Source organism: Balaenoptera borealis (genome assembly GCF_965194805.1).
Source record: "Balaenoptera borealis genome assembly, chromosome: 5".
NCBI lineage: Eukaryota > Metazoa > Chordata > Mammalia > Artiodactyla > Balaenopteridae > Balaenoptera > Balaenoptera borealis.
Window position 1 is genome coordinate 71172481 of NC_138862.1, and position 13603 is coordinate 71186083.

The following is a 13603-nucleotide window of genomic DNA, read 5'->3' on the forward strand; positions in this document are numbered from 1 at the left end:
GAATCAGATAGTTGCAACAGTTGTACAATCTTGTGAATATACTAAAAACCATGAAATTGTACACTTTAAAAGGATAAATTTTATGGTATGTGAATACTACCTCAATTTTAAAATATAAAAAAATAAGTTAAAAATCTTTTCCCATTTTTGTGCATTAATATCGTATATGAATCCACATACCTTGCCAATAGCTTCAGTGTGGTGTTGTGTACATATCTGAAGTCTGCTAACCCAATGTTGTCGCTCTTTAGCATCTGTGGCTGATAAAAAGTATCTACAAGTTATTCACTTTTATATTTATTTTTAGAATACAATTAATTGTCTATAGCATGAAGAATAGATCACTGAAAATCAGGGATTGGTCTTACTCTCCCTAGAGCAAATGTCCCTGACCAGAGGGAGGTAGGAAAGAGGCCAAAGCATCAACCTTGTTAGGTAACACCATAGCTGGATGTGGCTATTTCATTAGGAGGATAAATTACATGCAGCTAGGTGGGTATATGACATGTCTTAACTTTCTCATAAAAATATGCTCTTCCTTAAAGAAATAACCTTTATTAAGCATTTAATGTATCCTCAGTATATTCTTTCAGATCTCTAGAAGCATGCTCAATTAGGGTTATTGTTATACTTTATGTGTGTTAATTAAATAAAAAACAGAAACTTTATATATACAAATTAAATGTATCTAATCAGAAGTTATACTTTATTTTAATGAATACGAGCATTTTAATAAATCTCAATTATGTACATTAGTCACTAAAAACCACAAAGAGAGCATACCAACCAAATCAAGAAAGGGGGTAAAATACAAATCCATGGAAGACATAAAAAAAATTTAAAGAAGTCTATGTTTTCAGAGTTTTCAGTAATCAGGATTTCCTCTACACAAATTTTTAGAGGGCCCAATTTTAAACAGACTTGTTCACTGTGCCACTTAAAAAAAGTCATTAATTAAAACAGATTTCATAAATCCTTAAAGCAATTCCAAGGTTTAAAATATGGTGTCTATATCATCAATGACGGCAGTTTCTATTTCCAAAACCTAAATGAAAGCAGGGAAGTATACCAACTTCTCAAGGAAGAAGAAAATCACACTATTAATTCTCATATTTCAGTCATACCTCTGAGTTTATACTGTTCCCCACTGGCAGCATTTACAGTGAAGGTGTGAGAGTCCTCATCACTGGGTGATATTACAGCTCCTGCAAGCTGCAAAGTACCTCTGGGTTTTTGATTTCTAGACTGTTCATTCACAAAGTACTCCAATAGCCCAGCTTCATTGTTTAAAACAAAAAACCTGTAATGATTTTAAAAAAGGTCATAATTTTAAAATATTTCCCCTAGTCAAACTAAAGCAAACCAAATTTTAATCACACACTTTTGAGTTTTTGCTATTAAATAAAATTCAAAAGCATCTCAAGAAGTACTTGGAAACACTAGATTGAATTTCCTAGCAGTAAATGTTACTGAAAAATTGAATGAGTTTAATAAAAGATATAAAACCTTCAGCTGTGAAAGAGGCATTTAATAGGGAAGAGGTATACTAGACAATGCAAAAAGGAACAAAGATATAGTATCCTTTCAGAGGAAGATTTCTCTCCAGAATTCATTAACAGGGAGGGTAAGTTGCCCAAGACAAATGGTAGTGAGAATTTTTATTTAAAATTCACTGGAAACAAATCAAAGCATGAGCTCTGAAGTCAACAAATGCTAGGTAAGAAATGAATCTGATTTAAGATTTAATCAGTGAAATAAACAATAAGAATAATGCCAAGGTATTAAGATTTTGTGAACGTAACATTAAATAGGTTACAACTAAAGATTACTTATCCTCTTTAAAAATGAAAAAGCTGCAACTGGAGATGCAGAAACAAGGAACTTGAAACTAAATGATGAAATACTGATACACTTTGGAAAAGAATTTGATGTTCTGATTTGGTTTTAGATTAACTACTTTAGGAAATATGTTAATTCAGATTCCAATTTAAGTAGTGCAATAGTTCTTTTCTTTAGGAAAAAAAACCTAAAAAGTTTCTATTTCAAAAAATTAATGTTTGGGTTTAGAGCAATTTGGCATTCTACATGTTAGTGTGTTCCGTAATAGAGTCAGGTAGACAATTTGATCCAGTTCAAGTTCCTAGAAGATATTGTCTTAAGCAACATGGCAACCATATCAACCATACCAAACTGGAAGAGAATGGAATCAGCCTTTTATTCAGGGAAAGAAAAAGAAACGATGAGAAGAAAACACAAGTCGAAAGCGGATGCCTGAAAAGGGAGACGGGAAAGCAAGACTATTGTTTTTCTCATTCGTCTTTTAGCATGCTTGTGATTTTAAAAATTATGTTCACATATTCTGATGATATTTGATAAATTAATTTTAATATCTTTGAGAGCTTTAAACCTCCATTTCTTTAATTACTAGAGGAGTTAAACATTTTTTCATGTGTTTATTGACCATCTGTAGTTCTACTTAGTGAACTGCCCCTCACATTTTTGCCTATTTTTAAAAGGGCTGTTTAACATTATTTTCCCTAAGATTTGAAGGGATTATTTTAATCAACACAAAAATAGCCACTGAAATCATCTTAAATTCCTAAAACATATAAAGTGTCCTTAGTAATCTGCCATGGTCTGAATGTGTCCCCACCAAAATTCACATGTGGAAATCCTAACCCCTAAGGTAATGATATTAAGAGATGGGGCCTTTGGGAAGTGATCAGGTCATAAGGGTGTAACACCCTCATGAATGGGATCAGTGCCTTTATAAAAGAGACCCAAGGGACTTCCCTGGTGGTCCAGCAGTTAGGACTCGGCACTTTCACTGCCATGGGCAGGGGTTCAGTCACTGGTTGGGGAACTAAGATCTCCGCAAGCCGAGCAGTGTGGCCAGAAAACAAGAAAAAGAGAGAGACCCAAGAAAGCTCCCTTGGCCCTTTACAGCCATGTGAGAATACAATGAGAAGTCTGTGATCCAAAAGAGGACCCTTTCCTGACCATGCTGCCACCATAATCATGGACTTCCAACCTCCGGAACTGTGAGAAATAAATTTCTGTTGTTTATAAGCTATCCAGTCGGTGACATTTTGTTATTGCAGCCTGAACAGACTAAGTCATGCATCTACTACAAAAAATTCAGCAAGCAAATGTAAGGGGTCTGTTGGCAAGAAAGCAGTCTCTTGAATATACTAAAAACCATTGAGTTGTACACTTCAAATGGGCACTACATCTCAATAAAGCTGTGAACAAAGGAACAAATGAACAAACAAACAAGAAATAAGGAAAGGAACGAACGAAGGAAACAAGAAAAGAAAGAAATCTCTTCCGACTGTTCTAAGCAATAAGCACAATTCATTTCAAACAGTCAAAGGAAAAAGACTGATCTCTTCTCTTACAAGCAGTCACTTCAAAGAAAATTTAGAGAATAACATGTTTGGAAATCTCAAGTTTGCTGTGAACACATATTTCTTATCCCAAAAGCATTACCGCAAATTTACAACATGGGAGGTACTCACCTAAATATACAAAAGGAGGGATTGGTAAAATGATAGAAATGAGCCAATAACTGAATATCTTTCTAACACCAAGATGATGTTATGGACCCACTGGCAATAACAGAGCACTTTGGGCTGTCTTTCATCATACATGAATTAATCCAAATGTTCTTCCTTCACCACTTCTCTGGAGATATTTTACAAGATGTGTAGATTGGGGATAGAGAGACAATCCACATAGTGAGAAAACTTAATAAAGCTATTTTGCCCAGAAGGGTACGAGACTCTTGATTATAGTATTTTTATCAAGTTGGCCTAACCAAGAAGCTAAAGAAATGCAGAAACAAAGACTTAAGATTCAGCATCTATCTTTACATGCAGAAAAGTCACCTAAGTTGTTAAAAGGAAAATTAAATAATTGTTTATTTTTTGCAATTTCAAAACAACAAAGACTGTCAGTTTGAGAAAATGACTAATCTTCAGAATAGCCCACAACTTAAGGTGAAGTATCATCAAATGGAACTTTAATCTAAAAAATATTCTGACTTGGAAGTATGTCTTATGATGGCAAAAATCAACTTTAGTGAAGATTCTGGATGGAAAGGCACCCATGTGCTTTGCTCTGACCATCCTAGACTTCAGTGCTGAGCATGTATAGAACTTCTAAGCCAACTGGGAAGTGATCTCATCTTCAGGAATTAGAGCTGAAAGTGAAAGGAAGTGGGTTCAAGAGAGGGTCTTGCTCATTCCTAGGGCACTACATTCCAAAGCAAGCAGTTATTTATAGAGTACGCCCATGCTGGATTTCTCCAAGCTGCTCTAAGTTGCCCTTAGTCAAACAGAAATGGACTGCAGGGAAACTGCCTTGAATATCTGGCACAGGTGCAGTGCTCTTGTTACTTAAGCTTTATCTGCAGCACAGGGACAAAGTGGCTAGGCCTGCCAAAGGAACTGAGCTCTAAGCCTAAGGTCCTTAAACGTGGTCTTAACCTTTCTGTTCCTCTTTTATCATTCAATCTGCACATTCCATGCTGAGAACCCAGTATATCTCTGCTGTGCCACAAGCCTCCAGCCAGGTTGGCAGAAAATGGAAGTTTTTTTCTAAAGTGGTCTTGCAGCAATCAAGTTGACAAGCTGAGACCTCTCTGATGGGGCAAATTGGTAAAAGATTCTGTGTTCTCAGTGGCAAACAGGGATGGGTTGTCTTCATCCCCACTTCCTGCTGCTGCTAAAACTGGCCTCTTAGACAGCTGGAGGGATCGCATGGGCAGAGGCAGTGCCCCTCCCTAAGCTGGAACTTTGGCTTGGATCTCTTAGCTAACTCCTCAGGCAACCAGTGGCCAATGGATCTTTTTGGAAGGCTCCCTCACTCAATGATACAAACACCTGCCCCTTCTCCCCATGGTCTCAAGTTGCCACTGACCTGAAATGCCATCATTAACATATATTAAATCTTATAAGCTTGGGTATATTTTGGAGCTTTCTTACTCTGTTCCACTTCTGAGACTTTCTCAATAATATAATATGAATGAAAGTTGTTGAATGGCATGGGGGAGAAAAGTTAACCTATTTCCCTTTTTAAAAAGAGAACAAAGAATAGTGCTAAAAGCAGAGTGACATAAATTTTTTTTAAAAATATTTTATATGTCATTTAAATGTATAAGCTTTTTAAAAATTACATAAAAACTGAGGTGGGAAAATGCAAAATGAAAAGGCTCCCTTGACTTTGCTCTTTTAAAAAAAAAAAAAAAACTGAGAACCTTAGAGAACTACCCTTTTCACTTCAACAGGAATGATTCCCTTCTATGTTTTCACATCCAGCTTTGACCTCTCATATGACCTCCAACTTCCTGCATATCACTCCTATTTGAAAGCCCTACTGTTACTTCAAACTAAACATGGCCCAAACTGCCTTCTCTTTTAATAAATCACATGTTCATCATAGTGCTTCAACTATTTTTTGGAAGTCTGAAAACCATTCTTTCATATACTATGTCCCATTTTCTAGTTGTTTAAGGTAAAATGCAAATTCAGCTCCAGTTATTCCATCATGCTTTTGACCTAGCCAAAAGCAGAGGTCTCCAAATGACAAGTGAATAAGAAGCAGCATGTTATAATGCCAAGAACATAGACTTTGGAGTCAGAACTATTTGGGTTCAAATTCTAGCTTTAACACTTGTAAATTTAAAAACCACAATGAGATACCACTTAACACCCATTAGGATGGCTATTATTAAAAAAAACAAAACAAAACAAAAAAACCCACATAAAACAGAAAGTAACAAGTGTTGGGAAGATGTACAGAAATTGCAACTCCTGTGCATTGCTGGTGGGAATGTAAAATGGTGCAGCTGCTATGGAAAACAATATGGAGATTCGCCAAAAAGTTAAACACAGAATTACCATGTGATCCAGCAATTCCATTTCTGGGTATATACACAAAAGAATGAAAGCAGGAACTCCAACAGATATTTTGTACACCAGTGCTCACAGCAGCATTATTCACGATTAGCCAAAAGGTCGAAGTAACCCAAATGTCCACTGACAGATAACTGGATAAACAAAATGTGGTATATACATACAAGGGACTACGATTCAGCCCTAAAAAGCTAGGAATCCTGACACACGCTACATAGGTGAACCTTGAAGACATTATACTAAGTGAAATAAGCCAATCACAAAAGGACAAATATTGTATGATTCCACTTTTATTAAGGTACCTAGAGTAGTCAAATTCATAGAGACAGAAAGTAGAATAGTGGTTGCCAAGGACTCAGGGCAGGGGGAAATGTGGAAATATTGTTTAATGGGTACAGAGTTTTAGTCTGAGAAGATGCAAAAAGTTCTGAGATGAATGAAGGTGATAGCTGCACAACAATGTGCATGTATTTAATGCCACTGAACTGTATACTAAAAAATGTTTAAAATGGTAAATTTTATGTTATGTTTACTTTACCACAATAAAAAAAGAAGTTTAATCCCCTGCCCTACAACTACCAATTCCACACAGTATTCTAAATAGCTGGCTTTGCTACTTATTGAGTGCTTGTTTGACCTTCGGCTGGTTATTTAAACTCTCCAAGGTCCCAGAGAACTTTTGAGAATCCTGAACAGGCACCTAATACAAATCTCTTTGCCGTCTCCAAACCACCCTAAAAGCCTCACCACTGCAAGTATGCATAAGGCAAGTGGACAAATGATTCTAACTTCTGAGGCATTTGGAGGCTGCAATTTGGACAGATGTTAACTCCTCCTACCCCTTAAAAAGGAGAAGAAAGTCATCAGACTTTTAGAAAAAACATGGTAAATCTTTCTCTAACATGCTTCCCAGCCATATTTGTACTGAAGTAATATCAGAATATAAAATTATCAGCCCCATTTCTGGTCTCTTGGGAGAGAGATGTGACAGAATAATCACACTTACCTGTATTGCCACCCAGTGACAAGGTTGGTGTACTTCATTAAATAGCCACACACACTTTCCATGTGATCACTGTTTCAAAAAGATCAGAAAGGGCCAAAGTCAGTGAAAATTAGAAGAAATTCCAGGAAGTTAACTGTACAGTTTAAAAAATAGCTGTAGGGACTTCCCTGGTGGCACAGTGGTTAAGAATCTGCCAGCCAATGCAGGGGACATGGGTTTCAGCCCTGGTCCGGGAAGATCCCACATGCCATGGAGCAACAAAGTCCGTGCGCCACAACTACTGAGCCTGCACTCTAGAGCCCGCGAGCCACAACTACTGAGCCTGAGCGCCACAACTACTGAAGCGCACGTGCTTAGAGCCCGTGCTCTGCAACAAGAGAAGCCACTGCAATGAGAAGCCCGTGCACCACAACGAAGAGTAGCCCCCGCTCACCGCAACTAGAGAAAGCCTGCGTGCAGCAACGAAGACCCAACGCAGCCAAAAATAAATAAATAAATAAATAAGCTGTAGACACATACTTTTTTACAAATGCTTCAAACTTACTTCAGAAGTAAAATTTATAGGTTAACAAATAGAGCTATTTAATCCCCCATATTTCATATCCATAGGACTTTACCAGAGTTCTTCGAAGCAAGTATAATCCCCCATAAATTACTATACAATATTTCAAATATAAAATCATTATATATGTATAAAATTACATAAATATGAAACAAATATACTATAAATATAATTATAAATAAAAATATTTTATAACTTAATTCAATACTAAACAAAGAAAATCCAGTTTTATGGTTCTAGAATAAACTAAAAAAGGTCTCCAGGTCAAATAGTGCCTCCTCAATCTGGTGGGACATGTTATGTCTTTGATTCTTTGGGCTTCCAAAATGGAGATCCTGTTTTTGATGAGTATGACACCCCACTCCCACTCCCCCACCCCAGATAGGCATGCGGCAAAGTGCTCATTGCAAGTCTTACCACTGGAAAGATTTATTTGGGACCTGTATCATTAGTCTTACTGAAAGTGAGTTTCTTTACCTCCTGCCCCCTTTTTCTATTTATCAGAAATGTTCTGTTACCGTGGTTCATAGAAAATGCAGTATCTTATTGATACTTTGTTTCCAATATTTTAAGGTTCCTTATACTTATGAAAAGATATTAAAGCTTCACCTACGTTGATGTATCTTTTTGATATATGGGCTTCATTTTTTATTTTGTAACTTACATTAAGAATTCTCTTTAAACTCATCTACTCTAAAGTTTTAACTTTAAACTATAAGATGCAAACGATATTAAACATTTATTTTCTCTACTATCCCTGAATCACAGAGCTTATTTGGTAAAATTTCAGCTAACCAGCATCTAGGAAATGGAAAGTATAAGACAACTGGCAACCTTTAAAACATGGACATCAAAAGCAAAATCAAGAGAGAGCTGACACAACCAATAGAACAAAATTTTTTAAAGACTTAGGTTGATCTGAATGACAAATGAAAAGAGATGAAGATAAAGATACTCTCTTATACAAACACACAACAAAATGCCCATATTGACTATAAGATTCTAGTAGCTATTATTACTGGAGAGCAAGTAGGAGGATGCCTCAGGGATAAACTCAATGTTGGGTGCCCTTCTAATCTCATTTCTTCAAAGTGCTTGGAAGTTGAGTGCCCTTCTAATCTCATTTCTTCAAAGTGCTTGGAAATAAAGAACTGATCCCATGACTGAGTATATGTTACTTCTTTTTCCTGTATTTTTCTTCCATTCTAAGGCTAGCAAATAACACTGTTTACTAATATTAAGTGAAAACTGCTCACGTCCTTTTGGTTTCATACGGTCACTAATCTCAAGAAGACAAAGGTTGTCAACCTCTAAACCGCCAACCCAAAGTTATGATAATTATACATGTATTCTGTCATGTTAAAACTGACAGTACCATTTGAATTCTCATTTCAGTAATTTCTAAAACCCACATCTAGAGGAAGGATTCTTCTCTAGAAACCCAACCCATTGGATTTTTGCCCTACTTCCAGCCCTATGTCACAGCAAAGCTATTTCTTTTAGTTCCACTGGTACTTGAAAAGGCAGAGATTTCCAGTCTGGTGCTCATGTTTTCCCCAGGCTTCAGGCTTAAACAGCTTTTTGGGGCCAGAGGAATCCCAATGCCCCTGGACTCTGCCCAAAAATAATTTCCCAAAGAGTTCCTCATCTGTTTTAGATATTTAACATAGAGCTTAGCTGTCTTGAACTGTTCTTGTCCTCAAAACTTATTTCTTCACTTATATATGGAATCTAAAAATAAAAACAAAAAAACCCCAAAACTCATAGAACAGATTAGTGGCTGCCAGTGGTGGGGGTGGGAGGTGAACAAAATGGGTGAAGGTGATCAAAAGACACAAACTTGCAGTTATATAATAAGTCAGTACTGGGAATGTTATTTATAGCATAGTGACTATAGTTGATAATATTGTACATTTGAAAGTTGCTAAGAGAGTAGATCTTAAAAGTTCTCATCATAAGAAAAACAAAGTGTAACAGTGTAGTGATGCATGTTTTTTTTTTTATTTTATTTATTTATTTTTGGATGCGTTGGGTCTTCGTTGCTGTGCACGGGCTTTCTCTAGTTGTGGCGAGTGGGGGCTACTCTTCGTTGCAGTGCGCGGGCTTCTCACTGCAGGGGCTTCTCCCTGCAGTGGCTTCTCTTGTCGCGGAGCATGGGCTCTAGGCGCTCAGGCTTCAGTAGCTGTGGCATGCGGTCTTGGTAGTTGTGGCTCGTGGGCTCTAGAGCGCAGGCTCAGTAGTTGTGGCACACGGGCTTAGTTGCTCTGTGGCATGTGGGATCTTCCGGGACCAGGGCTCGAACCCGTGTCCCCTGAATTGGCAGGCGGATTCTTAACCACTGTGCCACCAGGGAAGCCCAGTAATGCATGTTAACTAGACTTATTGTGATCATTTTGCAACATACAAAAAAAATTATATTGTACACCTAAAACTAATGTTATATATCAATAATATCTAAATTTTTAAAAAACCTTATTCTTGGTCTATTTTGTCCTGTAGCTTCATAACCTGAATATTTATTTACACTCTGTACCAATCCACAAAAGGCCTAGTGTGTCACATAACCTAAATTAAATATTTCCCCAAAGTACCCAGATATTCCATAATTCACCATTTTTTATTTTCCCCTTTAATCTAGGTTCTCTACACCAAGCTTTCATTACTAGATAAGGCTATTAGCATGCTATAAAAACATTACAACTCAGTTATAATTCACTTCCTCTGGTTCTAGGACTATATATATTCTTCAAATGGATACGTGAACTGTGCGGAGAATGTTTATTAAACTTCAAATAAACTATCTACAACTGAGAAAAACAAAATCTTCATTTCAAAGCAATCAAAGATTATGCCTCAGGTCCCTTATTTTTGTTTAGTCCCTCATATTATTAAAGGTATTCCTCATTTTGGTCATATCTAAGTTATTTATATCAGTCATTTAATGACTATCAATGAATTTTTAAGAGTATAATTTCAGTAGCATCATTCATTAAATAAAATGAACGTGTATCCTCATATTCCACAGTACAGTAATGCTTTATGTTTAATTTTTAGTGTTTTTAATATTTTTGATGCTTGTATCTAAAGAGTTAACCTTCTCACAAAAATCACAAGAGGGATACTGACATGGTTCATTTGGTAGTAGCATAAAGCCAGCTTCAAAAGAAACAAATTCAAATATGTAATTATAAACTGTTGGCCTGCTTTTACTACAGAAAACAGACATCTGAGGTTACAAAGAACCAACTGAAGAGCAATCCATTCTTGGAACAGCTGGTTGCACTGTCCCTCTCTCATCCTTCCCCTTCTCTAGTCAGTGCAACCAGCTGATGCGGAACCACTGTGCCATCTGGTGGCTAGCATAAAAAGCTCTGTGAGTGAACATCTCTCGTTTCCTCTCCTTTCTTCTCTCTACTTCCTTATAGTTATTATGTAGTACTTCTAACACTCATGGTTTGCTCCCATTTAAAATGTATAAATTTAATAGAAGATTTACCTGTTAATATGAATAAAACCTAGTTGTTAAAGTGGGAATATACCACATATCTGATTATATCATACTAATATTCTGTGTTCTATGAATTAGAGATGATGGTCCAAAAGACTAATACACAGAAAAATAAGCCATGAAAAAGTTAATTTCTTCTTCAGTCCTTCAGCAACTCCACCACTCAACAAATTGTGTGTATTCTGATCTTGTTAACATTTTATTGAAATTAGCGCTAGAAGCTGATAGTCTATAAATACAGTTGATTAACTGAACTATATGTAAGTGGCATTATTCTATTTAATTTGAGGTTCATCACCTCCTAGGTATCTTAACAATGACTGCTTCAATTCCTAACTCTTCATTACTATAACACACATTTCTTAACCCTTCTTTATGAGACTTAAGGAAGATGTGTAGAAGCTTTTAAAATTAAACTACTTTTTCACCAACATTGAATTCAGTTAAAAAAGTCTGTTTCCATGGTTAGACCCAGGTAGACTAAACCCTGTATTTTGAGAACAGAGGTTCCGATCAATATTATATGTAGAGAAATGACAAGAACCTTGGAAGCCACAGAGACTGTTCTATTCTTCACTGATTTTCTTTCTTCATTTATTTTTAAATGTTAAGCATTTATTTGTATTTTAATAAAAACAAAATAATATATAAAATTAAATATGTGAAAATTAAACATAGTTTTAAAATGAAAAAATAAAATAAAATTAAGCTACTTTTTGAACAGTTTCACATCCTTTTATTTCAGTTCAACACAATTGCTCAGTACCTTCTAAACGCAAAGCACTCTGAAAATCCACTGAAAAGGATGGGGAAGTAAAAAAGGCGATTCCTCTCCATCCCAAATCCATTACCTAATATAAGAAAAATATACCTCCTTGAAGAAAAAGACAATGACCCACTGGGACTCTGCTTTTAGCTGTCATACAAATGAAAAGGGCAGTTTGTTAAAGACACGGGATTCATTAAACAAAGACACAGGATTCAATAGTGATTAGGTTGAAACGACGGGACCTGACTTATCAGATGTGAAATGAGAATGAGAGTGAGAGAGAAGGGACAAGGGGAACACCCAGATTTCCAGCTGGCACAACTGTGTAGATACGAATGAACGTCTTTATGGGGATCATAAAGGAAGTTTTGGATTTGTCCCAATTTAACATGTTGAATTCAAGGGACCTGTGGGACATAACACAGGGAGATATGCAATAAGGTAGCATAATTTGGATTGAACATACAGATTTTGGTAGTGATCAGCATATAAGCATGTAACTAGTATTTGAAACGATGAGAGTAAATAAAATCAGCTAGGAAGTATTATAAAATGACAAGAGAAGGGACAGAGTCTAAGAGAGAACCCTAAGGAAAAGTTTTAAAGGCAAGAGGAGTACAGAGAGGAGATAAGTAGATGAGTAGTAGGAAGAAAATCAGGGATATTTCACGTAAGTTTTTGGTCAAGAATGTTTAATACTATTGAGGGGTGAAGGAAGATGAAGACTGAGAAGTTTCTATTAGAGTTAACAACCAAGGGAATTCCCTGGCAGTCCAGAGGTTGGGACTTGGTGCTTTCACTGCTGTGGCCCCTAGGACCCCACAAGCCACGAGGCACAGCAAAAAAAAAAAAAAAGACTTAACAACCAAGAGATAACAGTTCCAATGTAATGATGAAGGCAGAGCCAGCTGGCAATAACTGAAGAGAGAAGTGGTTACGGTGATATGGGCTTAAATCAACGGTAGTTGTAAGTGCCTGACAGGCAGGATATAGCAACGAGAAAAAGGCTCACCACAACTGAGGAGAGAGATAGAGGGAAATGGGGGAGAGGTGGGCTCCAGAGCCCAGGTAGAGGAATTAGAGATGGATACCTTAAGGCATTTATTACAGGCAGAAATTTATGCAAGCTGTAGTAAAGGAGATGCCAGTCAAGCCACAGTTCAAAATTCCTACTTTCTACTAGGCAAGAACTATCCTCCAAAAAAGGCTTAGCTTTGGTTCATTACCTTGTAACATAAATAGCATGAAGGGAGGGAGCAGTCTGCTTAGCTGAGGAAAAAGCAACTGACAACAGATGGGAATGACTGCAACACATGTACCTCCTGGTGCTGTAAAAAGATATTCCACAGAGCAGTGACTGCTTCTTACTCATCCTAGCAGTCCACGCAGCACCTAGTGTATAGCCTGGGATATAAACAGGTGTTCAATACATATCCACTGAATGAATTAGGCAATGGGAAGACAGAAGCAGAATTTTTCTATAAAACCACAAGACAACTGAGTAGCCTGCAAAAAAAAAAAAACAAAACAACAACAAAAAAAACAAAAAGAGAAACAAAAACCAGCAACAACAACTCAATTCACAGCCTGTATACTCAAATAAATCCCAGCTAAAACTAATTCTAATTTCAACTGTGTCTTAATCTATACCAAAAAGTATACAAGTCAAGGGAGACTCCCTCCCTTCTGCTAAGAGTCTTAAAAATGTTAATGCTCTTTGGTCCAAGAACTTCACTTCTAGGTATCCAGACAGACAATTAAAAATGTAGACAAACATAATATGCAAACATGTCCACTGTAGCACTATTTATAATAGTAAAAAAAATAAAGTGGAGAGACAAGG

The 13603-nt window shown here is 36.6% G+C and overlaps 1 protein-coding gene across 4 annotated transcripts in view; it reads right to left on the reverse strand.

The window, feature by feature from the left end:
• OSBPL11 (oxysterol binding protein like 11) overlaps positions 1-13603 on the reverse strand; it is a 106761-nt gene that overhangs the window by 71047 nt on the left and 22111 nt on the right. For all 4 annotated transcript variants that reach the window (XR_014244749.1, XR_014244750.1, XM_082392328.1 and 1 more), the window contains exons 2-4: positions 6922-6990; positions 1125-1300; positions 181-260 (exon numbers count right to left, since the gene is read on the reverse strand). Coding sequence is in view for 2 of the 4 variants with exons in the window: in XM_082392328.1 (XP_082248454.1) it covers positions 181-260; positions 1125-1300; positions 6922-6990 (325 nt within the window). In the remaining 2 variants the exon portion in view is untranslated. The remainder of the gene's footprint in view (positions 1-180; positions 261-1124; positions 1301-6921; positions 6991-13603) is intronic.